Genomic DNA, 27,209 nt, shown 5'->3' with positions numbered 1-27,209 from the left:
TGAGGACGATGGGACGGGGGTATTGCTCAGCTTTTCGAGAAGGGAAAAAAAGACTAGTTTTTTTATAGAGAAAAGGTAAAGAAAAGGTTACGATATGTACACAAAAAAATTACTGTTAAATAGGCTTGGCTGTGTAATACCTAATATCGTAATATGTACACTGAATGAAAAAAAAAAAAGAAAAGAAAGAAGAAAAGATATAAAAGAAGGAGTGCCCTTTATTACCAGTCTCTTTTTCCAAGGAAAATAAAATTCTATTGTTGGTTTTCTTTGATGGGATTTTTTTTGATTTTTTTTTTTTTTTTTTTTTTTTTTTTACGATTATGCTTATTCAAAAAAAGGGCAGCTATGACAAGTTCATCTTGTTTTCAAGATCCGACCATAAAAAAAAGAACAGCATATGAAAAAAAAAAGGCTTTTTTTCCTATCCATCTGGTCATGGCTCTCAGTGTACTCTCAGCTCCCTTTGCCTCTCGTTCAAATGACGAACTGATAGCGTAGAATTTCCGTTAGTTTTTTTTTTTTTCTTTTTATTTCACTATTACTTTGAAACCCCCATCTGAAATATCTTTTTCTATAGCATTTTTGGTCCGCCGGTAATACTTTTATAGTGTGTTTTGGGTTTATGAACAGACGCGTTTTTTCTCGTTTATTAATACACTTCAGAAAATACTGAACTTAATCCAAGTACCCAATGAAAACGAATGAAAAGGTAATGTGACTCCTTATACTATATAACCTTTCCTTTCCATTATCTTTGAGCTATCTTTATCGGATAGTTCAGAATTATCGGGGAATTGCATAGTCTTGCATATTTTATTTTTTATTTTTTGGTTGTTCAGTGATTCGATAAGTGTCTTTGAAATTATTCGATTTTATCAGCGAAAAAAAAAAAGCAAAAAGAACGAATTGGAAATAGAGAAGGCGTTATAATGCCTTCAAAATTTGAAACACCAATGAAGCTTTGCTGATTAACCCGTGAAGAAGGAAAAAAAAAAGAAAAGGGAGGAAAGACAAAGTAGACACCGTTTAAACGAGATATCGTTATAACTGGGAGGAGGGGAGCAATGAGCTTTGGTATATGTTGGTATAAGAGAAGATAGGCACGTTCACGGTTAGTTAGCGAACAAGTTTACCAAAAGACAGAGAGAGAGGATGAGCCAAAAAAAAACAAAAAAAAAAAAAAAAAACGGTTTTATTGGGAATAATGGAAAGCGCGGAGGAGAGGGTCTCCGAAGCTATCTATGGTTCGTCTGCGCTTATCGTAAAATTATAGCATTCTATCTTGAGGACTAAGCGTAGTGGACTATAAAGAGTCTTAGTGTGAAAACCTAATCTCTTTCATCTTTTTTTCTGTTGTCGGACACACAAGATTTTTTTTTTTTACTTTCATTTACTGATTGGGTTCTATGATGAAAATGATACGGTTGGTTCTATGTTTGTTGCCCGTTGAGTGCATGCATTCTATCTTTTTGCTTTGTCGATTCAGATGATGTACGATGACAAGCTCCTTCTAAACCCTTTTCGTGCAAAAGAAAAATCCAACCATCGTCCAGTTGACTGCTCTTCCGCGTGCCTCCTCCTCCTCCTTCACTCACTTCACGCTCCCCCATTTCGGGTTGCTCCTCTTTCTTTTCTTTTCCATTAAAGAAAACTCCTTGAAAAAAAGCAGTTAAAAGCCATTTGATCCTGGAGGTTGTACCTTGAGGTCTTCATACTCTAATTCTCTATTGAGAACGAGAAAAGATAGACGACAGTAGGACAGTTACCTTGAATAGACTAGCTCACTCTCGTACCTCATGTGAATGACATGCTATGATAAACAGGAACAACCGAATGCACCTTTATGTTTTGGTTGCACACAAATACCTACATGTATAAGCGCTTGATCATATGAAAAAGGTTATCGGTGGGGGACCGTTGGGGTTAGGTGTAACCTTTTTTTTTACGTAGTCTTCTATTATAGGATGAGGATGATGGAAAAATAGCATGCACATCAACATTTTACTATGTCTGACATAGTGGAAGCAGATCTATTTTTTTTTTATTTTATTTTTTTTTTTTGTCCCCTTAGTTCCCTGAATTATCCAAATGCAAGACTATATATTCCTTTCCCTTTCCTAAATTTTCATATTTGCTTCTTCAACACATCGATCCTCTTTGTTCATGTTGGATTCATTTTTCAAACGCGACTTTTTGACTCATAAGCAACTCAATGCACTACGACTCTACAAATACAAGGCGATGGATCGCTCTTTCATATCCAATTATATACTGAAGCATTATTGGAATTGGTGTGTCCAATTCTTTCCAATGTCCATGGCGTAAGTTTGAAAACCTTGGATACCACTGTTTTCAGCACAAACTGAAAAGCTTTGTTTCTTTTCTACGCAAACCATACAAAAAGCCCCAACCTGATCACACTGACAGGATTGTTCTTTATGGTCTTCAATGTCCTTGTCACCATTCTTTTCGTTCCTGATCTGAATGATACAACGACAGACAATCATAGATGGGTTTATTTCAGTTATGCCGCGGGCTTATGGCTCTATTCTACCTTTGACAACGTGGATGGAAAGCAAGCACGACGAACCGGCACATCCAGTCCCCTGGGTGAATTGTTCGATCATGGCTGTGATGCTATCAACTGTTCTTTTGCTGCCATATTGGAGGCGTCGGCTTTGGGTTTAGGACATTCGAAAGCCAGCGTGATCCTTTATGGTATGGCCATGCTAGGCTTCTACCTGTCAACGGCTGAAGAGTACCATACAGGCATTTTATATTTGGGGTATGTGAATGCACCTACTGAAGGTGTTCTCTTGTCTTGCGTTGTTTTTGTCATTTCAGGAATGTATGGTAAGTGTTTGTTTGTCGGCAAAAACTGTTCAGCATGGTCATTGTCATAGGATGCATCTGTTCACCCCCGCTTCTCAATGGAGTGAATGTTTTGAGATAGGAGATTGTCTCATCTTTTCTTTATGTGTATCTACATTAGGTCCTAGTGTATGGAAATTACCACTAAAGGAGTGGGTTAAAAGAAGGATGGCTTCTGCTCTTCCCCAGATAGTGGCAGAGATGCCATTATCACATGTCATGCTCAGCATAGTAGGCTTCTTGTTTCTCTTTACACATGCTCCTGCTTGGTAAGGTGCCATCGTTGCTTTCAAAGTGAAGCACTGTTGTACCGATAGATAGATGTTCATTTTTTTTTTGTTTTTCAATGTTTAGCCTTTATGCAATGTATAAAGTATGCAAGAAGAAAGGGGAGCCCTTTTTGAGAACCATGTTGGTTCAAAATTTACCCATTGCCACCTACATCACGGCTTTCTACTTTTGGATCATGTCACCCTACTCTATCCTATTATCCCACCATCACTATATATTATTCGCTATCACAACAGGTATTGTGTTTGGCAGAATGGCGACAAAGATTATTTTGGCTCATTTGACCCAATCAGACTTTCCCAAGTTCACCGTCTTGCTGATTCCTTTGATCATCGGTGCTTTGTTGACAAATATACCACTCTTCATTCCTTCCTTGTAAGTAACATTCACTGTGTATACACTGGACTCGCATTCTAACTCGAGCGTTTTGTTTATTAAACATGGATATAATGTCTCTCTCTCTCTCTCTCTCCCTCCCTCTCTCTATGTATATAGGAGCAATAGACCCTTAATAACGCCAAAGTTTGAATATCTATTTTTGTGCGGTTACTTTCTATTTGCTGTAGTAGCCTATGTGCAATGGGCCGTTGTCGTCATTCATAGCTTTTGTAAATTCTTGGGTATACGATGCTTGACGATTCCTTCATTGAAAAAAGTGGATTGAAAAACACCTTTTTTTCTTTTCTTTTCTTTTTTTTTTTTGTGGAGAGGCAGATTGTACATAGGTAACCTCGTCATATCATCATTATGTAGCATGAAATAAAAAAAACCAACAACAGCGTCAAAACACGCGACTCTATTGTACTGAGGAGGACTGTATAACATGGGGATCTATTCCACAACTTTTGCTATTGAGATGCTAGTTCATTACTGTGCCACTGTGGTTTTTCTTTTATTGATAATGGGTAGTCGTCGTCATATGCTGCGGACGCGGGAGAGTGATTCATGCTATAGAATGGTTTCCAAAAGACTTTTAAAGACCGCTGATGTTCATTCAGTACCCCGCTCGGACCTCATTTTGACATTTTATCCCATCCAACTGCTTGAAAAGTCCTACAAGAACCCACCCACCTACCCTCTACTTACAAACACGGGCGCGGTAATGACGAGTAGTGTCACCAAGTTCGATACAGGCCATGAAGATCTCATTCACGACATTTCTTATGATTTTTATGGAAAACGACTAGTGACATGCTCCACTGATCAGCGATTGAAAGTGTGGGATTTTGTTGAACGACCTAATGCGTCAGTGTGGGAGCTCAATGACGTCTGGAAAGCGCATGATGCTTCTATTTTGAAAGCCACATGGGCACGACCTGAATACGGACAAGTCATTGCGAGTTGTTCTTTTGATAGACAAGTCAAAATTTGGGAAGAGCAAACGACAGGTAAACGAGAGGGTTTTTCTTTGGAGCAGCAGGATGGAGGTTTTGCTCTGCCTATATACTAAAAGCCAACGCTCGCCCTGCCGCCCTTCCTTTTTTTTTTTTTTTTTTTTATCCTACATTTCGAAAGTTTAGAACCTAGAAATAGTCAGAAAAGATGGGCCGAAAGATTTCGTCTCGTAGAATCCAGAGGAGCTGTTCTAGATATTGCATTTGCACCCACGCCGAGTTTGCTACGGTTAGCCACTTGTTCTTCAGATGGTATTATACGTATTTATGAAGCGCTTGAGCCGACGAATTTAGCTCAATGGTCACAGATGGAAGAATTCGAGATATCGAGTAGCTCTTATACCCATTACGACCCCAAAAAGGCCCATCTTACGTCTCCGCCACAGCCACAGCAGCAGCAGCAGCAACAGCAACAACGACCGTTATTCACTTCGCAGCAATTGCAAAATCAACAATCCATGCTACAACAGCAATTACAGCAACAGCAATTACAGCATTATCAACAGCAGTATCCATCTCTCCCCTATGGTTATCCTTCACAGGCTGGAGCTACGCAAAGTAGTTTACAGCATGGAGTACCTCCTCATCAACAACAGCCACCACCATGGCAGCAGCAGCAGCAGCAGCAGCAGCAACAACACGCTTTTCATCCAACGACACCACCACCTCCTCCACCTCCTCCACCACCACCACCCTCACAGCAACAACAACAAGCATCCTTCGATCCAAAGCCAGGCTATGCAACAATGCAGCCACACGCTTTCCATCAGCAACAACAGCAACAATTACAGCAACCCGCCAATACAACCAGCACGAGCTCGAGTAATAGCTCGGTAGCAAGTTATGGTTTGTCCACACCCGGTATGTCCGACATCCCGACCATGACCACGACGGCCACGACAGCGATGGCGGTGGCAACGACCGCAGCGACAGCGGCTGCCACAGCGGCGGCGGTGGGAACAGCAGGAGGGATCTCACCCGCTTCTTCCACAGGCGGCCTACAAACGGCTACGACGACCCACAATATCCATCGTCCGGTGGATGCCGATAGCGGCTATTGTATCGATTGGTGTCCCAACCGCACACCGACAGCGATGATGGTGGTTGGTTTGGGAAAAGAAATAGGAGCCAGGATCTTCAAGCACGATGGGAATAATCGTTGGTTGCCTGGTGAATTTCTGCCGGGACATACACAAGAGGTGCATGATGTGAGTTGGGCACCGAGTATGGCACGATCCTATCAATGGATAGCCACGGCAAGTAAAGATCATTGTGTCCGCATTTATAAACTCACGGAACAAACGTATCAACAACAACAACAACAACAACAACAACAGGAGCTACAGCAGCAGCAGCAACAGCAACAGCAACAGCTACAGTTACAACAGCAACAACAAAAAGGTCGAGCAGCAGCAGCAGTAGCTCCCTTTCTCTCTTCTACTTCTGGCGATATGACCACCATGCACCCTAGTTTGAAACACTATCATGTTGAATTAGTTGCTTGTTTTCAAGACCATCAGGCAGAAGTGTGGAGAGTGGAATGGAATGTCACTGGCACTATTCTGTCCAGTTCGGGCGATGACGGTAAATTACGGTTATGGAAAGTTGGTTATGATGGCCAATGGAGACAAATGGCATGTATCACAGCCAATTCGACCCACGTACGTTAATCCATTGTTCTTCCCTGAGGATGCCTTATCTGTTCCTCTTTTTCCCCTCCCCTTTCTCATCCATAGGCATTTAATAAAGCTTCAAATCGTCGTGATGATGATTATTTATTTGTACTGTATTTGTGTTGTTGAAGATGGTTCGAAAAAAGTTATATATAAAACCCCAATGAAAGAAAAAAGTTATATTGTATGTGAGCCAATAAGAAAATGTGTATTGATCATTAGAAGAAAAATAAAAAAAAATAAAATAAAAATAAAATAAAAAAAGGGAAAACAATAGATAGAAAAGGGATGTAATTTTATCATTGTAAAATACACATGTTTTCCTCTTTCTTTCTTTCTTTTTAAGCAGTCGTCGTCGTGGAGGAGGTGGTGGAGGAGGAGGTGTTGGTGGTGGTGGAGGCGTTCTTTCTTGGTCTGCCTCTTCCGCGTTTGAGACCAGAAACGTCATCCTTCTTCTTTTCGCTGTCTTCCTTCTTTTTCATACTGGTGACCTTGGCGGGTCTTCCACGCTTTCTCTTCACTGGAGTCTGTGAATGAATCAAAAAGGGCACGTAATGTTTGTTAAAATGAAATCCGCGTGAATGAAAACTTTCTTTGTTACCTCGACAGCTCCATTCTTTTCCGAGACATCTAAATCCTTGACCGTGTTTTCCGTTTCATTTTGCTCCTCCTTATTTTTCTGGGTTGTTTTGGCTTTCTTCTTTCCAGTAGTAGCGCTAGAAGCGGGAGCGGCGGCGGATTTATCAGATGATTTGGCAGGTCTACCTCTTTTTGTTCCCTTTGCAGTGGAAGACGTAGTAGCCGCAGTGGTACTAGTGGCGGATGCCTTGTTTTCTGTCGTTTTATTCACAATTCTGGATTGTCTGGTTTGAGCCATTTCTAAGAAAAAAAGCTGAACAGTTTTTAAAAAAAGGGTATAAAGAAAAAGAAAAATAAAAATAAAATAAAATAAAAAAGGGCAGAGAAAGAAGAAAAAAAAAAAAAAAAAAAAAGGTTATTTTTTTTCCTTTTTTTTTTTTTTTTTTTTTTTTTTTTTTTTTTTTCTCTTTTTTTCTCAAAAGCTTTGTTATCATTGGCCCCCGCCCCTTTTTTCTTTATAAACATTTCTTTTTTTTTTCAATTCTCTTTTCTTTATTCAGTTTTGACCAAAAAAACGTGTCATGACACTCAAATAATGTGAATGTATTGTATCTTTATCGTTTTGATATAACGTCATTAGAGTACCCATGGACAGCATGAACAAAAAGATGTCTCCGTTTGGTATCCTTTTGACTTTTCCGTTCTTCAAAAGCGTCTTCCATAGTGTTTCCAAAGCTCTTGGAAGGCAATACAATCCCAATTCTATGGTTATACAAAACAAGAAAAATAACTGAGTTTTTTTATTCACGAGAAAAAAAAAAAAAGCAAGCCCCGTTCTCTCTCTTTACCTAACTGACGACCTGCTGCTTCAATAAAAACCATACTGCCAGCCACTGTACCTGTAGCCGCATACATCCAAGGTCGTTCTGTTCCTGTCAGTCGACGAAGAACGCATGGTGTTGACATAGCACTGACAACATACATGGTGAGAAAGAGCGCTGATCTGAAACAAGAAATGGTGAATTTTTGCAGTGTCAATCCAGGGCTGTTTTATTTTTGATTACCCCACATTACAGGAACATGGAACAAGAAAAGGAAGAGTGTTAAACGATTATCCGTCAGCGGTATCAAAAAAAAAACGCTTGATTTAAAACAGCACTTACTCTGCAAATAATTGTTTTTGTCTAAATACTGCCAGCATAATCTATACATGACAACAAGCCTTACTTGAGTTCCATGCTCACGTTACATCATTCAACGATAAAAAAAAAAGCTGACTTACCACGTTGAGAGGAACATATAATTTCAATGCTCGAAACATTTCATCTTTAAAAAGCAGCGTTTTATGTATCCAACAGTTGTCTTGATGCGGATGCTGGACACCGCACAATATAAGCGGATGCCTTGATTTAGGATGTATAAAACTGCCGATATTTGGGCTTACATAGTTGGAGACGCAGTCGCGACTTGACACTCCTTTGGGGACAAAAATGGATGCATCCTCTTCCACGAGCTGATGTACCGTTGTACCAACAGCATCAGCAACGCGACCCGCCATGCCGTGATAATCCTTCTTTAAGCCGCTATGGGTGAGCAAGAAATCAAGATAGGATTTGGGCAACGTGTCTTGGTTGAACAAGAACGCATAAATAATCTGTGTATTGGCAAGCATCATGACAATCACACCTGCGTATTTTTCGAGCCCATAGGCCAGCTTATCGTCCCATCTTGTCTCGTGTGGGTGATCCTCTTTTCGTTTCTTACTCCATTGTATCATCAACCAAGCACCGCTGAACTGTAAGGCTCGTGTAAGAAGATACAGCATGATTGTTTGCCGTCTACGATGATCACGATCCATGCCTATCGCTAGTCCTGCTATACTACCTGCTATAAATGCATTCAACCGATCGGATGCTCGATCGTTGGTCTTTCGGTAATAGCGTAATAAACATAAAATGCCTTTGTAACTGCTGATAAAAGTGCTCAAAAACAAGGCGAAAGAAGCTGTATCTCTGGTTTACCAGTGGGAGAAAGAAATGGTTTAGTTTTCATCATCATCATCATGCCTTTCTTTTGAACTCTCTTCACTCACCTTCCCGCCATTTGCCTTAAAATACTGGGCCTGAAAATCAATTAAAAAATAAAATAAAAGAAACGCTTTCGTGAATGCCTCCCTTTTTATCTTGTTTCTTTGTTTACCTCTCATTTGTCTATACCTCTTTAATAGTTTACCAGAGAGAAGGGCTGGTAAAATACCGATTAAATACTTGACTGCAAAAGCAACGGTGAACGTTTTCAAAAAGGCTCGTGTACAATTCTGTGTACAGGTTTTCCCCTGATGTTGACATAGATTAGGTTTTGATTCTGCTGATGCCGTAATGTCGAGATGAAGTCGTCTCAAGTTTTGACTATGTTGTTGGGGAAGGTTTAGTAAGACAAACGACAAGGAAAAGAAAGACGGAAAAAAGAGACACTACGAAATAAAAACAGTTTTGTTGTCTCACACCTGCTTAATCGATTGAGTTTTTCTTGAAATGACCGAATGGATGAGAGCACTGCTTCCGTTTCTCGATCTGTCAACAGTTTAGAAACGATTTGTGCTAGACTTTCGATGAAATTTTCATAATAAGAAGCCGGAATGGGCGGCACACTGTTTCCGTTGGTGGCTGCTCCTAGAATATCTTCCATGATGATGCTTCTTCTCGTTGACAAACTACAGTGATTGTTGCTATTACTGCTGAGCGCTTCTTTAGTGTTTTGATAAGGGAAAGAAGAGAAGAGGGGAAGGGAAACAAGTTTTCTGTCACTGCAGGGAAAAAAATGATATGCAAACCCCCATCCATTTACACCCAAACTTTATTGCAGGCCAATGACCTCAACAGAACGGTCGATTCTTTGTAATCACATGATCCACTTTTATGCGACGGACCCAGCTTTATTTGGAAATAAAATGTTAGTAATGAGTCTTTGATCCAGGCACAGCTGAAATGATCGGCTTTTGTATTCAGGACATGCTGTATAAAATAATGGTATTCACATGTGCTCATTTTAGATCATCACAGCATCGTTACAGCGTAGGTTGATTATATATATATATTTTTTATTTTTTGCAGTTTGCAGTTTGCAGTTTGCATAGTTCCCCAACTCTTTTGGTAGCTCCAAACGCTGCTACAGCAGTAAAAATGAAATGGTTGGACTGAGACTGAAAGTCGATTTGATCTCTTTGAGATTAGCTCAGAAAAGTGCAAGTGGGAAAATACACGCATCGATTCAAAGTACTTTTCTATGTTTCTATACGTATGAACGCCATGACGCTAGGCCTTCCTACTGTATCTGTAAATGCTTGTCTATTGGGTCTACAGCCATTTTTCAGAAACGAAGAGAGTGGCCTATGACGTTCATGAGCTAAGGTATCCTTCATGCTTTCTTTTTTGCAGGTGAGGCTTCAATAGAGGCATGGTATTTGCTCTCATAGTATGCCTCTTGCTAAAATAGCAAAAGTATCTTTTGAGGACAACGCTTTTTAATCACATCCAAAACAGATGCCATGGAGAAACACGCCACTTTTCAAGAAGTGCATGTCAGTATTCATTCATTTCTACGGAACTTGGTCCATCTTTACTGGGTTATTTCTTTCAAAAGATAGGAAAACCTGTTTTCTTTCTAAACGATGCAACAAGAATATTTAAAGTTTATTAAAGTTGTTTCCAAAAGACATAGCAACATGGTTTCTCATTTTATTCTGATTGGCTGCTACATTGCTTTGTTGGTATGCATGTTTATTGTGTAGAAATAAACTAACACTTTTTAGGCTACTGTTGCATGAGCAAAGCCTCACCTCCTTACATAAAAGCAATGAGCAGCTAATGATCGACAACAGCGGAAAGTGGAAAAGTGGACCACATTCAAATTTGACGCCATGTCATTGGTGCCCGTCCACATCGATGGTTGTTTGTTTTTATTTTTCAGGAACGCGTACTTTTTTTTTTTTTTTTTTTTTTTTTTTTTTTTTTTTGTTATAAAAAGAAAAAAAACAAAAAAGTATTTTGTCTCTTCTTTATCTTTTCTTTACTAAAATGTTCGCACTAATAGTATTGTTTCTCTGTCTTTTTGCGGCATTTCCTGGTAAAGTAGTCTTTGCTCTTTTTTTTGCGCCCTGGGTTTTATGAACTGGTTTTTTTTTTTTAAACTCATATACCATCTACCACTGGCATCATAGAAATGTTTTTTTGCCTTTGTGCTTTGTTCTTGTCCGTCTGCTTTTCTGTCTTTGTTCGCTTCTCGCTTGGTGTCTTGTATGCCACACTTTACACCTTGTCGTTCTTTTTTGCTTGTCGCCCTTTGGGGTCTATTCACTGGCTCGCCACTGACCTGGTCCTTGATTTTTGTTGGAATGTTGGGTTACGCCCCCACGGTCTTTTGGTTGAATGCTTTCTCCTCTCTTTCTATGGGGTTATGATTCTGCTTGCCTACGGGTTCCTCTTTTGGAAGAAAGGGCCTCCACTGCCTCCTTCAACACGGCCGCAGCATTGTCATAGAGAATATCTTCATGGCCTGGATTTTTTAAGGCGATGCGAAGAAGAAGAAGAGCGTTTGCGTCGTGCCCGTGCTGATGCTTTTTTTGCTCGCCGTGCCTTCGCTGCCTCATCGGATTCTGGACAGTCTGCTATGCCTGCTGCTTCTTCTACGCCTGCTTCTGCTTCTGCTGCTGCTGCTGCTGCTTCCTCCACAACATGTGTTGCCGCTTCCTTTGTTCGACCTAAAAATCGTTCACCGGTTGTTGGCCGTGTTCTCGGTCGTAGTAGTATCGGTAGTTGTGGTCGTAGTGCTGTTCTCGTAGCTGAAAAGCCTACCTTTGCTCCCTCTGTTTCCCGACATTATTGTTGGCCGTCTCATGCTGCATTGCGTAGTGCTGCTAGTAGTGCTGTTACCGCCCCGGCCATCATCGTAGCTGCTGTCAACGAAACACCTGTTATGGTTCAACCTGAGGTCTACCCATCATTGCCTTCTTTTCCCGCTGTTGCTATGGATGTGCATGAAAGTAGTCCGCAAACTCTTGTTTCGAGCTACAGGTATTCTGGCTCTATCGCTCAAGGCTTTCGACGTAGTGGTCTTCCGCTCATGTTATGTTTGTGGCTCCATCGCAATCGACTTTCTTCGGATCGTTGTGCGCGTGTGCTTCTTGCTCGTAAGGGTAAGTTGCTCGCCCGACGTAACCGTAGTCATCAACGTTCGATTAATAAGGACGAAGCTATGGATTGGGAATTTTCTGGTCCTTGTACTGAAGTTCACTTTCCCTCTGGCGCTACTCCCATGATGATCGATGAAGATGTCACCTCTTCGGATTACTTGTTCTCTTCTGGTTCTGTTGGTGACAGTAGTAATTCTCACTCTGTTTCTTCTTGTGATGAAATGGATGTTGACATTATGTATGAGGAGGATATCATAATGGAAGAGGCTTCACATTCACTTGCTGCTGGTCGTCATCTACCACCATCGATGATGCTTTCAGTGAGGAACCCTGATGCCACTGTTGTTGCTGCTGTTGATGCCCCCCTATCGGCAGTAGTACCATCAAGTATCAATTCCCTTTCTGTGAATGACGTTTATCCTGCTGGCGTATGGGCTTCTTCTTGTTCTGCTGAGGTTCATGCAACGGATATGGATATTGATGCTAGCGTGGATTGTTCGGAAAGCGATGTTGCTCCTCATCGCCCTGGTGTCCAAGGTGCCTCTGCCACGGTTGCCTCTCCTTCTCTTGCACCGGTTCTTCGCGAACGTCTGGTACGTAGCCTTGGCCCAGTGGCTTCTTCAAATTCCGTTTCTTCAACAGAAACGATGACAACAACGTTCGAAGCAACAGCAACGACCACCACCACCACCACCACCACCACCTCCGCCGCCTTCTTCACTTCCCTTTCCTCCGCCGCCTCTTCGACAGCAACGACTGTCAAAGCTGAGTCCGACTCTGAGGACAATGATGTTAATGACGTTGAAGCTGAAGATTGGCTGTTCTAAAGGAGTTCGAAAACAAAAGTAAATATGCAGTAATGGTCGAAAGGCCGTTACGGGTTTTGGGAGGGTTTGGGCATATTTATCTCTTCAACCCGCAGATTTCTTTTTGTTTTTCGGTAAGTTTTTCTCTTTTTTTTTTTTTTAAAAAAAAAAAAAAAAAAAAAAACCAACCGTTCAAGAAAGAAAATAATGACTCAATTTGTTGTTCCTATTCAATTTTTTTTAGAACTCTTTGTCATAAAGAAAAAAAAAGCAAAAATTGCTTGTTATAATGAAATCATTGGGGTCTGGAGAATTGCAAAAGCTGCTCTTGGCTCGTTGTCTGCCGAATTCTTTACCGGGCGTCTGAAATGGCGGCGATTCAAGTCTTTGTTATGTCGCGCTCAGGGGGTAATGTATCTCTAACTGTTCTCTGGATGACTGTTACTGCCGAAAGCAGCAAAGTGAATCTGTCGGTTATCTCTTGCCTACTCTTCCCTGGCGATTTTCAAAGGCTTCTTTGTTTGATTCCTACAGAACCGTACATAATCATCCTTTCCATCCGGTTCCCTTCTGGTTGTCTCCGTTGTTCTATCTCTTCAACGACTCAAAAATGCTGGAAAAAACCAACAGAAACACCTCATTCAAAAGCATGTTTCTTACAAAGAACTGATTTTGTTCGTCAGAAACAAGACATCTCGACTGGTTTCTTTTCCAGCAAACATAAAAAACCGATGGGACAACTAGAAAATAGCAGAGCTGCTGCACATCAACACTATCTTAAAAAGTCATTTGTATCACTATCCTTGTGTGTAGTCTTTTTGCTATTGGGAATCAAAATCTTGCACTGATCATACTCTTGAGCATGAATGGTGGCATGCTTGTTTATGTGTTCTATTCTTTTGGCCATGTTCCTCTTCAGCTTGAGATCTAGGGTGATTCCGTCTCTTTATCTCTTCTGTCACTCTATTTCCGCTACCTCAATAACTCATTCAAGACTTATTTGCTGTCTGGATGAACATGGCTAATTACTCTCCGCACACTACAGTTATCGTGGCATTTCTCTTTATCAATGGAGTCAACTCATCTGCATTGTGCACACTCTTTCGTAGCATGATTGGTGGCGTGCTTGTGATGTCCTAAACTCCCTTGGCCGTGTTCTTCTTCTGGCTTGTTGGATTTAGAGTGATTCTGTCTGTCTCTCTATTTCCGCTACCTCAAAAACTCGTTCAAGACTTGATTGCTGTCTGGATGAACATGGCTAATTACTCTCCGCACAATACAGTCATTGTGGCATTTCTCTTTCTCAGTGGAGTCAACTCATCTGCATTGTGCATACTCTTTAGCATGATTGGTGGCATGCTTTGTCAACTATTCTTTTCTAGCTTGGGTGCCTCTCTTTTCACTCTGTTTATTCTGGTTTCACCTACTTCAAGTAATGTCTTTTGCGTTACCTGAATAAATAGGGGGTGTCAATACAGTCATTGTAGTGTTTCTGAAATAGCAAGAAAACAATGAATCCTTATCTTTGGCTAACGGATCAAAAACCTTTATACTATCTGATAAAACGACATTAAGGCGAACTGAATCTCACCCAACACTGCAATATACTCCTTGGCTACAGTCTGAACAAAGTATATCTATCTGAATGTTACCAAAGGTTTTTAATCACGCTTATTGAACACCCTACGGCCGCAAGCTAGAAACACTTTTTAACTCTAAAAACCTTTTGAAATCATCTCAATCTCTGGCATCCTTTGAAATGGCTGTTTCTCAACTCTACGCTGTTATAAAACTGTATAATCTATCTTATCGCACTGAATTATCCTTTTGCGTGTCATTTAGTTGCCGTTCATGGCCATGGCCTCTTTCTGTAAACCCTTGTCCTTTTCGGACAGTAAGTAAGTATATCACTTCATATTATAATGCCAAGAATAACGCAAGATATTTATCTGTTGTACAGCATACTTACGCTACACATGTTTCATTGCTTTATCTCAAGAATTGCAAGTTCAACCTCAACGCTTCCGATTTTACTGTCTGGTCAATGCATTGCGCACTTTAACAGAGGACCCTTCTCTTCTTTTGTTAAGGTGACATTCATCCTATGGCAGAAGGTGAGAAAGACAAATGTGTACTTTTGTCGACACTTGATACTATGGTGAGTGAAAATAGTCCATGTTCCTTTCTTTTTTTTGTCGTCTGAGAATGCAACTAACTAACACTGCTCCTTTCTATTGCTAGAAATGTATTCATTGATTTTTACTTTTACGCCTTTGCTTGCTTGGCCAGGCAATTGAAAGTTCACAGTATTATTATCCTGCCTTCATTTCCAATATTTTACCTTCCAACGGTCAAGATGTTCTCAAAGGCTATGTCATGTGAGGTAAGCTATTTCCAGCTTTGTTTTGATTCCAAAGCAATCTTAAAAACGCATACTGATACTTTCGTTTTAGCAATAGTGATCATCCTTTCAAATGGTGATGTCACTAGAGCAGCGACAGCTGTGAAATTTTGGCTTGCATGGCTGCCTCTACTTATAGCCTATTTGGCCCAGAAGACTGCCCCTTTGGAATAGCACATTGGCTGTCTGTCAAGATATCCGTTCTTCCTACATACTTCAAAAAATGATTGCTATCACAACTCAGGCTTTAGAATGATTGTATACTTTGAAGCTTGCTGTAAAATTGTCTTCCTTAGTATACCATTTTTGTGCCTTCTATACTGTTCATAGAATTGTATTAGATCACTTATAGCAAAAGTGATTCAAAATGATAGGTAAGTCTGGTCTGATAGATGGGTTACATTCTGTAGAGCATTTTTACACTCTTTATGTTTCGTTGGGTTTTCTTTAGGTCGTTTTTTTTTTACGTTCCATTTGGGGGTCTCCTGGTCAACGTAACTAATAGCCTTTCTTCTTATTGCTCGCTAGCGTACCTCAGTCTTCCACTACTTCCCTTGCTAGCAAAAAAAACAAGAAGTATGATTTGTATACTACACCATTTGTTTATGGAAAGCCCAATGGCTAGATATTCGATCAAAATCTGCTGCTGGTTAGCCCGAATACTTGCTTTACACAGCAGGATCCATAGTAGATAAAAGATAGCAATCATTTTTCAACTCTTTAAAATTCGCACATCTTTATTCTTTGTGTTATACATCTATAATATAAGTCTATACAATAAAGCTTCATCATGATAAGATCAGTCAATCTAGAAGTTCTAATCGTTTCAAGACCAAGAAAGAAACAGTGAAAGATTGAATTAAGTAACTATTGCTGTTGATCGCTTTTTTTGCAGCGAAGAAAAAAAAAAAAAAAAAAAAAAAAAAAAAAAAAATAGAAAAAAAAAAAACGGCGTTTACATGAGCAAGTAATTTATTACCCACAAAATCATCTCATGTCGAACAATTCTTTAATGGCGTTTGTTAATTTTGAATTTTTCTTGCGCAAAATGAAATACGCAAAGTTTGAGGGAATCATTTATTAAGTTATTAACTGTAACAATAATATAGTGGTATGATTATTTTTTTCCAATTTTCATGCTCAATAAGCCGGCAACGCCAGCCATAAGAGCACCAAATCGTAGTATCACTCCAATAGCATCGGTGGAGGCTGCTTCATCTCTACTTTCTAACAGTCGAAAAACGATACTACTGAAAAATGTGACCAAAAACTGTGGTAAAACGATGTACATATTGTGGATACCCAATAACACACCAGCAGCAGCCGGCTCGGTGTTTGCATTCTGTGATCTGCGTTCTCGCTGAACTTCTTCGTCATCCAGTCCTCCACCCTGACTGCTGCTTTCTCCGTTGTCTGTACTATCTCCTATTTCTTTCATAGGATTGCTTTCAGACTTTTTGACACCTAATAATTCAATATTTTCTTCCTCTCTTGAGGCTACGGGATGGTATAAGGTGGGCTCAGCTCCTATCATCCCCAAGCCCGCTAAACTGACCCTTGAACCCATCATTTCTGGTCGGTAGTATAAGCCGTTCGCTGGTACGTTGGTATTCTTGCTGCTTTTCGCTTCCTGTTCTGATATAAACTCTCCAAGCAGAGAGAAGGGTGCCCACATGGATATGGCCCAACTAATCCCGCATATACCTATCACAGCGGCTGCTGCTGTCACATCGGCTACAAAGACAGTTGAAAGCATACAAATACAAAATACAAAGTGACTGATGGTCCATGCGCGTGGTAGAGTCAAGAAGGACACTCTTATATACTTCAAGATTGATAATTGATACTCTCGGCCTCCAGGTAAATGTAAAGTAAATCCTTCATGGTTGGTCTCGGTGTTATTGTCCCTTTTGTTGGTAAGTGTTGACGAGGGTGAAACGAGTAAAGGGACAATGAATGAAGACGATAGAGATACAAGTGAATATACAAGGAATGCGAAAGAGCCAGCTCTTGTTGCTTGACCCACTTTGTCTGTTAATGTATCGTTGTCGTCAACGAGTAATGTTCTCGTGTATATTTCGGCTACCCATGTTGTTGAATAGAATAAGAATGGAAACCAACCTATCCAAGCAAAAAACTGTACATTGCAAATTTGTTGAATGGGTTGAGGTAAATGCCAAATGTTTCGGAATATGTCTGAAAAGAGAGCAAACGGCGATTTTTTCTTTCTGTGAAAAAGGTGGTGAGCTACATGCTTCTTTTCTCCAATCAAAGCGTTCTTATAGTACACCCACCTGGAAGTGTATTCTGGCTCGAAAACCTTTTCCTTTACTGTATAGCACGTAATAAAATCGCAAGCTAATAGTACAATTGTAGCAAAGACACATAGTACTTTCAATTGAGTATCCCCAAAGAAGGGAAAGACACGCACAAGATCTGCATATCCCATAAAGTATCCCGCTACATTGCCTAAACCAACCATTCTGCCAGCCCATGCTGTTCCATCCTCTTGCTGTGAAGGCGGTAATGAGTCCACAAGCAATGCTCTACAAGAAGCTTGTACTACAGAAGGAAAATCACAATAAACAAATTATACAATGTAGTTTCCATCCCTCGATCCATGGCTGTACTTTACCACAATTCACACTGAAATCTAGGGTATAGATCGAAGCAATAGCTATTATAATGGAAACTGTTGTGAATGTGTTTCCTCCTTCTGAATCATTCGTTAATAAGCCAGTAATTTCTCTTGTCCAGCCAATCGCTAGTAAACTGAGAACCACTACAATGCTGCCTCCCACTAGAAATGGTCTGCGTCTGCCCCATTTTGATCTGCAACTGTCTGAAATAACCCCGACTAACGGCTGCATCACAAGGCCTGAAGATGGATGAAAAACAATGGCGCATGTCAATCCAATGGTTGAAATAATGGAACATGATGTATGCAAGTTTAAATCCTCCTTCATCCTTTTTTACCTGATAGCGGTCCTGCAATCCATACCAGTGACATATAAGATTTCGATAATCCCAATGATAATAAATAGGGTGTGCCTAGTCGTATAGAGAGATAGTCAGCCTCTCCAAATGTTGCATAGGTGATAACCTTTCATGTTACTACTTCCAATGATCATCAAACTTTGACTTTACCGTAAGCCATTTCTACAGTCCCTATGAACATACCCAGTTAATACAAGATAGTTGATTGTTTATGTTTGATCGTGTTATGCTTTCAGTATGATCGTTACTTACATGTAAACTGCAGTCTGCCAATAAATAGCATAGTTAAAATTGATTTGACACAGCAAGACAGTCAATGTTAGTTTGTGTTACGGATAGAGGCATCGAACAATTTCCCTAGACAAAGGGGGCTACTGCTCCTTACCCTGCTAAGCATAATGTAAGGAATATAATTTTAAATGTCTTGTTGGGCCCAAGTATATATCCACTGTTATGTGGATTCAAGTTGGCCGGCGCGTTCATGGAGTTGGGTAACATGGGCGCATCGTCTTCCTCGTTGTCATCGTAGAAATCACTTGGCCGATCATACAAATGAGGCTCATTGTATATATTCGGCAAGCTGCTTTCTATCCGTGCCATTTATTTTATAATTGTAAAATTAGAAAGAAATAGGAAAGAATAGAAAAAGAGAAACAATTGAAACTTTTGTTTATGATGAGATAGTCACTAAGATAAAGAGAGAAAAGAGTATGATCAGAAACTGCCCTTTGACACTTTAATTATTGCGTTGTCTTCGGGTTTCTGCTGTTTTCAAGACAAAATGACGTAAAAAAAGGGAAAAAGAATAAAAACGTGTGTTTTTAAGTCTTATGCCTTTTGCCTACATTTGTTAAAAGGTAAAATGCCTGGATATCACAAAAACTATGCCCCAACTTCCTTCCATTTTTATGCAGCAGCAATGTTTTAAAAGTACGATTCAGTACCTTTTTCTTCGAAAGTCAATTCACAGACAAACTATCTTTGACATTTCAGTAAGGCGTCTAAATTTCTTAAACCGTTCAATGTTTGTCTATATCAATGAAGCCAAACGCATTAGTCAACATCAGGAAAGGAGCTATTTTAGGGAAAGCTATCCAGGTTTTGTTTGACATTTATGTTTTCCACACGTAACACTGATGTTGACAATGAAAAGGTATGTCTCGCAAATTTGGATTGCAAATTATTTTATTGATATTTTCCGTTGTCTTGATGATGGACATATTTGACAGATCTGTCAACGGAAAAACAGAGGTTGCCACTTTTCTGTTTCTCTTATTACGCTTTCCAAAATGGCAGATAACTAAACATGATTAAAAGAAAAGCATATTATAGTATTACATATTGGCTATTTTTGTATGTATACATATATAATTTTTTCCAATTTGTAGAATACTTGCAAATGCATTTATCTTGAAATGAAAGATTATTAGTAAGGAAGAAGTGTCATTCTATCCTTTGTTCACATAAATCTTCAAACTCATTTTTTGACTTTGTCAGCAAAATTAAGTCGAAGCACCAATTATGATTTGTCGAAAGGCAATTTGACTTAGTCACTGCAATTCTTGTTTTGTTATTTAAATTTCGAAATTTAACCCCACGTTTGTCATTGACACAATCATCTTTCTTCTTTCCATTGCAAATACATCATATCTATCATATCATATGACTTTCAACAATAATGTACCTACAAAATTCCCGAAGCTTCAGCCTCGAGGACCCCCTGGTGAACTCTTTCTGGCCAACGAAAGAGCAAAGGGCACGTTTGATGTGAACGGTTTGTCGAGGTTTATCTATGGAGAAAAATGGTTGCAAAAGATGGGTAGAGTTCTCGAAATTATGGAGACTGAACCTGCTTTCGATAAAACAAATCGTTACTACCAGAGCCGCAAAGATAAAATTGCCAGCTCATTAAGGAAGGATAAGCGTATCATTGAGGTTGCTCAGTAAGTTTCTTCATGCTATTATCAAAACAAGAGCAGATCAGATAAGACTAAAACAAAACTATGGACCATTATCGCTGCAGGGAGCAAAATTGGGATGAAACGGATGTTCAGATTGCCAACTTTTTATACGACCAATCTACTCCTGTAAAGATTTAGTATATAATAGAAGCAGAGTCTGGCTTTGGTCTTTACTGACAATGATCAATATCTTCCTGCAATAGTTCACTCTGCACTACAATATGTTTATTCCAACATTGAAAAATCAAACTACAGATGAACAAAAGAAACTGTTCCTTGAACGTGCCTTAAAGCACGAGATCATTGGCTGTTATGCACAAACTGAGGTAAAGCATACAATAAATCTTTGATAAAGCAGAGTTCAGTGGATATATTGCAATGGTTACTAACATTTAATCCGCAACTTGACTTTTTCATTTAGCTCGGCCACGGGTCCAATGTTCAGGGACTTGAGACCACTGCTACCTATATTCCCGAAACCAATGAATTTGAACTTCATTCCCCTACTTTAACATCCGCCAAATGGTGGATTGGTGGTCTTGGAAAAGCTGCTAATCATGCTATTGTTATGGCTCGTTTAATCACTAATGGCAAGGATTATGGACCACATCCATTCTGTGTTCAAATTCGTAGTCTCAAAGACCATCATCCTCTACCTGGGATTACGGTAGGAGATGTAGGGCCCAAGTTCGGTTTCAATTCCGTCGATAATGGTTTCATTATGTTTGACCATTACCGTATTCCTCACATTGCTTTCTTGGCCAAGTACTCTAAAGTCAAAGCTGGTACCGGCGAATACATTAAGCCTCCAAATGCAAAACTATCTTATGGAACTATGGTTTATGTACGTGCAAATATTGTCTTGGGCTCCCAATATGCTCTCGCCAAGGCCACCACAATCGCTATTCGTTACTCTGCCATTCGTCAGCAATTCGTTGATACCGCTAACCCAAGAAAGTGGAATAATAAGGTTATTGAAACACCTGTACTCGACTATACTATGCAACAATACCGTTTATTGCCTGCTGTTGCTGCTGCATATGCTTGCTTCTTCACTGGTCGTGAAATGATGCGCTTGTATAACTTGAATCAGGAAGCTATGCAAAAGGGCAACTTTTCTCTTTTGGCTGATCTTCATGCTAGTTCATCCGGTCTCAAGAGTTTAACAACAACCATGGCTATTGATGCAATAGAAGACTGCAGACGTGCTTGTGGTGGTCATGGTTATAGTATGTTCTCAGGTTTAGGTCAATTCTATCAAGATTATCTTCCCAATGTTACTGTAAGTTACCCTTTTTTATAACGAAAAAGTTTGGCAGATTTATTTACGGATAAAAGATACTTACACTTTCTTCTTTCATTTTTTTGTATAGTGGGAAGGTGACAACTACATTCTTACGCAACAGACAGCTCGCTACCTACTAAAGACATTCCGAAACGTCGTCGCTGGTAAAGCTGAGCAATCTGAATATAATCATACTGTTCGCTATTTGACGCAATTCATGGAAAATCCCAAGTCCAAGTGCCCTGCTACTACATCTACTGATTTTCTGAATCCTGAATTAATTCTTTCCGCCTTCGGCTTCCGTGCTGCCTTCAGTATTGCTAAAGTAGCTGAGCAAATCGATCGTGATGGTCGTTCTTGGAACTCCATGCTGGTTGAGATTAGCCGTATCTCCAAAGCTCACTGTCAATTCATCATCGTTCGCAACTTTATTGTCACCCTTCAGAATGATGAGCAATTGTCCAAACCTGAAAACCGTTCTATGCTCCGTGTGTTGCGTTTGCTGGCTTCTCTATTTGCCCTTCATATAATGGAAAAAGAACTTTCTGAATTCCTTGTCTCTGGCTATTTGACGCCAGAACAATGTGCTTTGTTGAAGCAACAAGTCATCGAGCTTTTAGAAGAAGTACGCCCTGAAGTCGTCTCTTTGGTAGACGCTTTTGCTTTGCCTGATTACTACCTACATTCTGCTTTGGGTCGCTATGATGGTAAAGTATATGAAGCCATGACTGAAATGGCCGAACGAGAACCACTTAATCATACTTTGGTAGTTGATGGATACGAAGAATGCATCAAACCTTTTGTTGTTAAGAGACAGCGATCAATTGAAGAGAATCAACAACAGCAGCTGCAGCATGCCAAGTTTTAACAATATAGGACTCTGATGTTCTTCGTTTATACATATCTCGATATCTGTAGACAATACTTCTTAAATAGACATTTCACACATTCTTTACTAAACCCTTGTACATTAGCCATAGATTATTTTTTAACAGTAACTCAATTTGTAGATCAAATCAAAATAAAATTTTGTTTGTAATCACTCGATTTCTATCTAGCAACTTGTCTGAATCTTTCAATTTTGGGCAAATTCTTCAGGACGGCCTTTTCGACGAGACAAAGAAAATGCATGATTTTTGTACTTTGGAATTCCGTCGAATTCTATATTGAGACATTGAAAAAGCCTTGACCTCTTTTACATTTCAACCGCCTATTTGAACCAACACATAACGCACGATTGCAAATGGGCATCACCATCAACTCCCCACTCCCTGCGAGCTTAGCCTGTAAGTTGGCTAGTTATACAATTACTGTATTATTGAAGCACCGTTAAGCGGTATAACGATATCAAATATGTTGACAGACCCCTTTTGATGCATTTTTCCATAACAGCTGAGTGCCGTAAAGCTGCTCGAATTTTAAATAGCTTTACTGGTAATATTCACACTATGTAACGACAACGGATGATTTGAAAAGGGTTACAGCATCTGACCATATTCGTTATTTTTTAGATGATGGCAGAGGCGTTGATTTCATTATTCCCCCGCATATCTTGAAAGATGCAAAAGGCTTGGCCATTTTTACAGTTTTGAAAGCAGGTTTTTTATTCTCGGGCCGCGCTGGCTCTGGTGTAGTGGTTGCAAAGTAAGGAATTTAGAACCTTTTTTCGTGGAAAATCACAAGTATTAAGAGCAATCTTTACCTATTGCTTTGCGAATCTAGATTACCCAACGGAAGTAAATAAGAACATCTTAGTGATATCATGGATGGAGTTGATATTCACAAAATTTTTCTATTTTAGGTTGGTCTGCTCCGGCTGCAATTATGACTGGTGGTATGGGCTTTGGAGGTCAAGTGGGCGCTGAGTTGACAGACTTCATTATGGTGTTAAATACAACAGCTGCTGTTAAGACTTTCATGCATCATGGCTCTATCACTTTGGGAGGCAACATCTCAGGTATGTATGATAGTGACAAAAATTGAATGGTTACTTTCTTACTTAAAATTTATTATCTTTGGTTTTTTCTCTGCCTCATTTATTGATATAGTCGCTGCTGGACCTGTGGGTAGAAATGCTGAAGCTTCAGCTGCAGCCTCAATTAAAGCAGTGTCAGCTGTTTATTCTTACAGTAAAACCAGAGGTGTATTTGCTGGTGTTTCATTAGAAGGATCGGTTATATTCGAACGGTTTGACGCTAACAAAAAGTTATATGGAACAAAAGTTTCAGTACGTGAATTATTAAATGGTACGATACCACCGCCTGCGTCAGCCGATCCATTGTACAGAGCTTTGGAACTGAAGTCAGCCCCACCTAATGGAGGAGGACGGTTTGGATACATGGATGGGTTCGGCAACAATTCTTATAGATCAGATTACAACAATTACAACAGTAGCAGTTTCGCTAGGAACGAGGACCCGTATAGTCGACGTGATGTTAGTGATAGCAATTATCAAGGCTCTAATTTCAGCAACAGCAACGATAGTGCACCAAATCGTACAATGTCATTTAGCAGAGGTGCAGTGCACACTTTGGCAAAGTCAAGAGGAGGCGCAGGAGGATATAGCTCGAGTTTGGGAAATAGTCATAGACCAAGGGGAAGTAGTACGTCATCTTGGAGAAGTGATGATTATTATGAGTATGATTTACCAAGGCAGCAGCAACAACAACAACGGATCACGTCGCCACCTTCTCCCAATTTGACTACGTACGGCAATAACAGTAATAGTAATCAAGCCTTGGTTACTACAACGACAGCAGTAAAAACGAATAACAACAGTGAGCATGATCTTCGTGCTCGAGCATTGTTCAATTTTTCAGGCCAGCAAGATGGAGATTTACCGTTTAAGAAAGGAGATATCATTACCATTGTCCATAAATCAAACACTCAGAATGATTGGTGGACAGGCAGAATAGGATATCGAGAAGGCATAGTAAGTTGCTCGATTTCAATGATTATATAATGAAGGTGGCACTGATTATTTTTCTTTTCCTTCTTTCATACAGTTCCCTGCAAATTTTGTGGAGATATTGTAAATAAGCAGGTTGCCATGGTTTTTCTTTAATTTTTTTGGCTCCTTTTTGATAACGGTTAAAGTAGTTTGTATATGATTTTATATTTATTTTGTCAAATACATATCCTGACTGCAACGTTGCGCGGGTTTGGACGAGTTAGCAAATCATTAATAGACATCAGAGACGTATTATCCTCATTTTTTTATTTTTTTATTTTTTTTTGAAAAAATTATAGTACATTGTGTTACTCAAATTAGAAGTAAACGAACATTTCTTTTCAAGCATTATAGTAATTGTAAATAAATGCTACTTTGGCAGAGAATAGTAACAGAATGTGTAAAAGGAAATACAAATGGTCTCTAGCAATATATAAGAATTGATACATTATCATGGAAATGGTAAAATAAATAGGAAAAAGTAGTTGAGCCATGGTTCTCCGCTTCAACAAAGCTCGTATATTTGTAAATATAAGAAAACTATGCTGCTTTGAGTGGTTTTCAGAATTGTAAATCGTCATATATACTCTCAAATGGCGTCTTTCTCAATCCAAATGCGCTATTGAACATCCAAATGGGGATGTCACAACCCCAGGAAGACGAAGCGCGAAAAAAAAAAAAAGCTGCAGAAAGCTCTACACTTTTTTATAGTATCAAACACCCTGATGAAAAACTAAACCAAAGGGCGAGTATGTTTTCGTCAGGTTGTATACTTGGTTTGCTATTTTGGTTGAACACAACACCAGCGTTACCAGATAAATAGTCATCAGCCCGTTAGCAGCACAAAGTGAACAATAGATAACTACTTTTCCTTTTTTCGCAATTGCTTGAAGGTATACTTCTTATAACTTTTGTCAATGCATATGCACTGGAATCCATTTTAATACAGGTTTACCCGATAGGAAGGCACATGTGGACGTACTTGCTACTTGATGCTATATCTGTTTTACCAAAAATTGCTTCTCCTGTTTATTGTTGGTATCCAATAAATTGAGATTTGTTCGTGCTCGATGGAAACCACGATCTTTCTACAACGAAAGATGGCCTTGCAGTTGCGATTCTGGAAATGCAAGGTACGAAGATTATTTCTGAAATTTTATGCACGAGAATAAATCCTAAATAACTGATATTATCCTATCGTGGAAGACACATACTTTGCTTTTAGCATAATGAAGATAAAAGAAAGAAATGAAAACTTATGGGTCCTGACTGACCATATATTTATTATAATTACATTTAGACAACACCTGAATATAATTAATAAAATAGATTGTTCAATGCTTAATAACCAATACGTATCTCAATCATCAAAGCCCCTCTATGCTAAATTTCGGAGCGGGTCATGATGATTAAAACTACTAATGTTCGAAAGTAAAATTAACCTACAACTGATATTATTTGTGTAGGCGTGATGATGAGTACAGTAGTACTCGTTTGCACCTTACCAAGAAGCAATCAACTGATATCTTTACGTTTAAAAGGATCAATTATTTCATTCCATCAACTGTGGTTAAAAAGTTGGAGCATCAACTATTTAAGTAATCAGCCTTCAATTCCGATATGTATACGTTTAAAGAGATATTTTATTACAATTAGATTTTACCCAATGAGCACACAGATAAATACTTACCAAAATTGCCCGGGGAGGTTCAAGGAAAGTGTGAGGGAATTAAAAAACCTTTAACGGGACAAAGGAAAAAGGGAAGATGATCAGAGGCAAACTAGGGAATAACGGAACGATCAAGGTGTAATTATCGCGGGCGCATACATCCAATCCAAGAGTAGCTGTCCTAGGTTTTCTGGCGGTGTTGGAGGCTCTTTATTATGCTGGAGGTAGTCAACTTCAGATAGTATTAGCTGTAGAGTGGGCCATCGAAGTGTCCAAGCGTGGCACCGTATTTTGTGCTGCCTTGAAGGACTGGTGGGTAACAAATTCAGCAAAAAAAAAAAAAAAAAAAGATGAGGTCAGATATGGTGTGGGGAAGCTGTAAGCGGTTGTGTATCTTAAGCCAGTCAATGACGTGGGCTTTTGTAAGTGTACGCGTTGGATGGTAGAGGCAACTGGTTGAATAGTTATTGGGTAGACAGCCAAGGCTCCGATATGTATACTGTTTTTCCGCTTGACTTGGCACAGTATATTTACCTTGTTTGATTAAGAATAGTTCGCACATTTGGCATTGATTTTTTTTTTTTTTTTTTTTTTTTTTTTGTAGATTATTTTATTTTAAAATAATAAATTATTCATTTGGCATTGAGCATTTGGACAGAAAAGGTATGATCCCAAAAGCTATACTTTTCATCCAAAATAAATTTTAAATTAGTCTGAATTTAATTGTAAGATAGTCTCAATTCAATAGCCATTTCGTGCGAAAGTCAAGCGAAAAAAACAGTATAGTAAAATTTAGAACTCTAGAATTTATTCATCATATAAATCAAGAGCAGCAGTTTTCAACTGGATTACAGTTCATACAGCTTTTTGACGTCTAAATACATTAATTTGGTAGAAGTTATACACGTAATTGAGATTCTTAAGAGAAACTAATCATTGCATTGCAATGCTATTTAAAAATAATTTATAATTGGTAAATCAAACATCAATCTAACATTGTCCTGAGGTAGACTTAATGGTACCATGAATTATAAATCAGAGTGGCGATACACCGAACGGAAACGTTTTAGTAGCTTCTTTCAGTGGAGTAACGTTGTTCGTGAGAGTTCCAAAAAGCGCAAATTGATCCAATCAGTTA

The 27,209-nt window shown here is 39.3% G+C and overlaps 10 protein-coding genes across 10 annotated transcripts; 7 read left to right on the top strand and 3 right to left on the bottom strand.

The window, feature by feature from the left end:
* The first annotated feature begins 1,759 nt into the window (after window positions 1–1,759).
* On the top strand, window positions 1,760–3,861 carry BDF20DRAFT_841466 (uncharacterized protein). Its single transcript, XM_053079455.1, has 6 exons — window positions 1,760–1,813; window positions 2,022–2,324; window positions 2,408–2,856; window positions 2,996–3,143; window positions 3,229–3,540; window positions 3,661–3,861. The coding sequence occupies exons 2-6, from the start codon at window positions 2,167–2,169 to the stop codon at window positions 3,827–3,829; spliced, it is 1,236 nt and encodes a 411-aa protein (XP_052940169.1). The 5' UTR covers window positions 1,760–1,813; window positions 2,022–2,166; the 3' UTR covers window positions 3,830–3,861.
* A 259-nt stretch (window positions 3,862–4,120) lies between these two features.
* On the top strand, window positions 4,121–6,229 carry BDF20DRAFT_908742 (WD40-repeat-containing domain protein; the record flags this gene model as incomplete). The annotated part of the gene is made up of 2 exons (XM_053083515.1): window positions 4,121–4,553; window positions 4,686–6,229. 2 exons carry the CDS (start codon window positions 4,121–4,123, stop codon window positions 6,227–6,229), a joined length of 1,977 nt encoding a protein of 658 aa, XP_052940168.1.
* Window positions 6,230–6,573: 344 nt separating this feature from the next.
* BDF20DRAFT_830998 (uncharacterized protein) lies at window positions 6,574–7,109 on the bottom strand (the record flags this gene model as incomplete). Its single annotated transcript, XM_053078407.1, has 2 exons — window positions 6,574–6,759; window positions 6,834–7,109. The coding sequence occupies 2 exons, from the start codon at window positions 7,107–7,109 to the stop codon at window positions 6,574–6,576; spliced, it is 462 nt and encodes a 153-aa protein (XP_052940167.1).
* Window positions 7,110–7,308: 199 nt separating this feature from the next.
* Window positions 7,309–9,966, bottom strand: BDF20DRAFT_841447 (uncharacterized protein). Its single transcript, XM_053079454.1, has 8 exons — window positions 9,849–9,966; window positions 9,318–9,744; window positions 9,028–9,219; window positions 8,904–8,933; window positions 8,094–8,823; window positions 7,975–8,015; window positions 7,660–7,856; window positions 7,309–7,573 (listed from the first exon to the last, which is right to left on the bottom strand). Exons 2-8 carry the CDS (start codon window positions 9,497–9,499, stop codon window positions 7,368–7,370), a joined length of 1,578 nt encoding a protein of 525 aa, XP_052940166.1. The 5' UTR covers window positions 9,500–9,744; window positions 9,849–9,966; the 3' UTR covers window positions 7,309–7,367.
* Window positions 9,967–10,887: 921 nt separating this feature from the next.
* On the top strand, window positions 10,888–12,829 carry BDF20DRAFT_830996 (uncharacterized protein; the record flags this gene model as incomplete). Its single annotated transcript, XM_053078406.1, has 2 exons — window positions 10,888–10,936; window positions 11,031–12,829. The coding sequence occupies 2 exons, from the start codon at window positions 10,888–10,890 to the stop codon at window positions 12,827–12,829; spliced, it is 1,848 nt and encodes a 615-aa protein (XP_052940165.1).
* A 347-nt stretch (window positions 12,830–13,176) lies between these two features.
* On the top strand, window positions 13,177–13,739 carry BDF20DRAFT_830995 (uncharacterized protein; the record flags this gene model as incomplete). The annotated part of the gene is made up of 2 exons (XM_053078405.1): window positions 13,177–13,592; window positions 13,622–13,739. The coding sequence occupies 2 exons, from the start codon at window positions 13,177–13,179 to the stop codon at window positions 13,737–13,739; spliced, it is 534 nt and encodes a 177-aa protein (XP_052940164.1).
* An 828-nt stretch (window positions 13,740–14,567) lies between these two features.
* Window positions 14,568–15,834, top strand: BDF20DRAFT_830994 (uncharacterized protein; the record flags this gene model as incomplete). Its single annotated transcript, XM_053078404.1, has 5 exons — window positions 14,568–14,706; window positions 14,769–14,898; window positions 15,050–15,191; window positions 15,540–15,583; window positions 15,738–15,834. 5 exons carry the CDS (start codon window positions 14,568–14,570, stop codon window positions 15,832–15,834), a joined length of 552 nt encoding a protein of 183 aa, XP_052940163.1.
* Window positions 15,835–16,189: 355 nt separating this feature from the next.
* BDF20DRAFT_841429 (major facilitator superfamily domain-containing protein) lies at window positions 16,190–19,136 on the bottom strand. The gene is made up of 7 exons (XM_053079453.1): window positions 18,592–19,136; window positions 18,459–18,472; window positions 18,357–18,377; window positions 18,186–18,260; window positions 17,845–18,087; window positions 17,504–17,771; window positions 16,190–17,437 (listed from the first exon to the last, which is right to left on the bottom strand). The coding sequence occupies exons 1-7, from the start codon at window positions 18,804–18,806 to the stop codon at window positions 16,327–16,329; spliced, it is 1,947 nt and encodes a 648-aa protein (XP_052940162.1). The 5' UTR covers window positions 18,807–19,136; the 3' UTR covers window positions 16,190–16,326.
* A 690-nt stretch (window positions 19,137–19,826) lies between these two features.
* On the top strand, window positions 19,827–22,663 carry BDF20DRAFT_841421 (acyl-CoA dehydrogenase/oxidase C-terminal). The gene is made up of 5 exons (XM_053079452.1): window positions 19,827–20,149; window positions 20,230–20,293; window positions 20,371–20,493; window positions 20,589–21,449; window positions 21,541–22,663. The coding sequence occupies exons 1-5, from the start codon at window positions 19,869–19,871 to the stop codon at window positions 22,318–22,320; spliced, it is 2,109 nt and encodes a 702-aa protein (XP_052940161.1). The 5' UTR covers window positions 19,827–19,868; the 3' UTR covers window positions 22,321–22,663.
* BDF20DRAFT_841418 (uncharacterized protein) lies at window positions 22,664–24,748 on the top strand. The gene is made up of 7 exons (XM_053079451.1): window positions 22,664–22,738; window positions 22,845–22,886; window positions 22,964–23,096; window positions 23,175–23,188; window positions 23,254–23,409; window positions 23,501–24,384; window positions 24,458–24,748. The coding sequence occupies exons 1-7, from the start codon at window positions 22,696–22,698 to the stop codon at window positions 24,485–24,487; spliced, it is 1,302 nt and encodes a 433-aa protein (XP_052940160.1). The 5' UTR covers window positions 22,664–22,695; the 3' UTR covers window positions 24,488–24,748.
* Window positions 24,749–27,209: the final 2,461 nt, after the last annotated feature.

Source organism: Mycotypha africana (assembly GCF_025528875.1).
Source record: "Mycotypha africana strain NRRL 2978 chromosome Unknown BDF20scaffold_1, whole genome shotgun sequence".
Taxonomy (NCBI): Eukaryota; Fungi; Mucoromycota; class Mucoromycetes; order Mucorales; family Mycotyphaceae; genus Mycotypha; species Mycotypha africana.
Note: the sequence above shows the minus strand (reverse complement) of the source record. Positions and strands in the feature narration are given on the sequence as shown.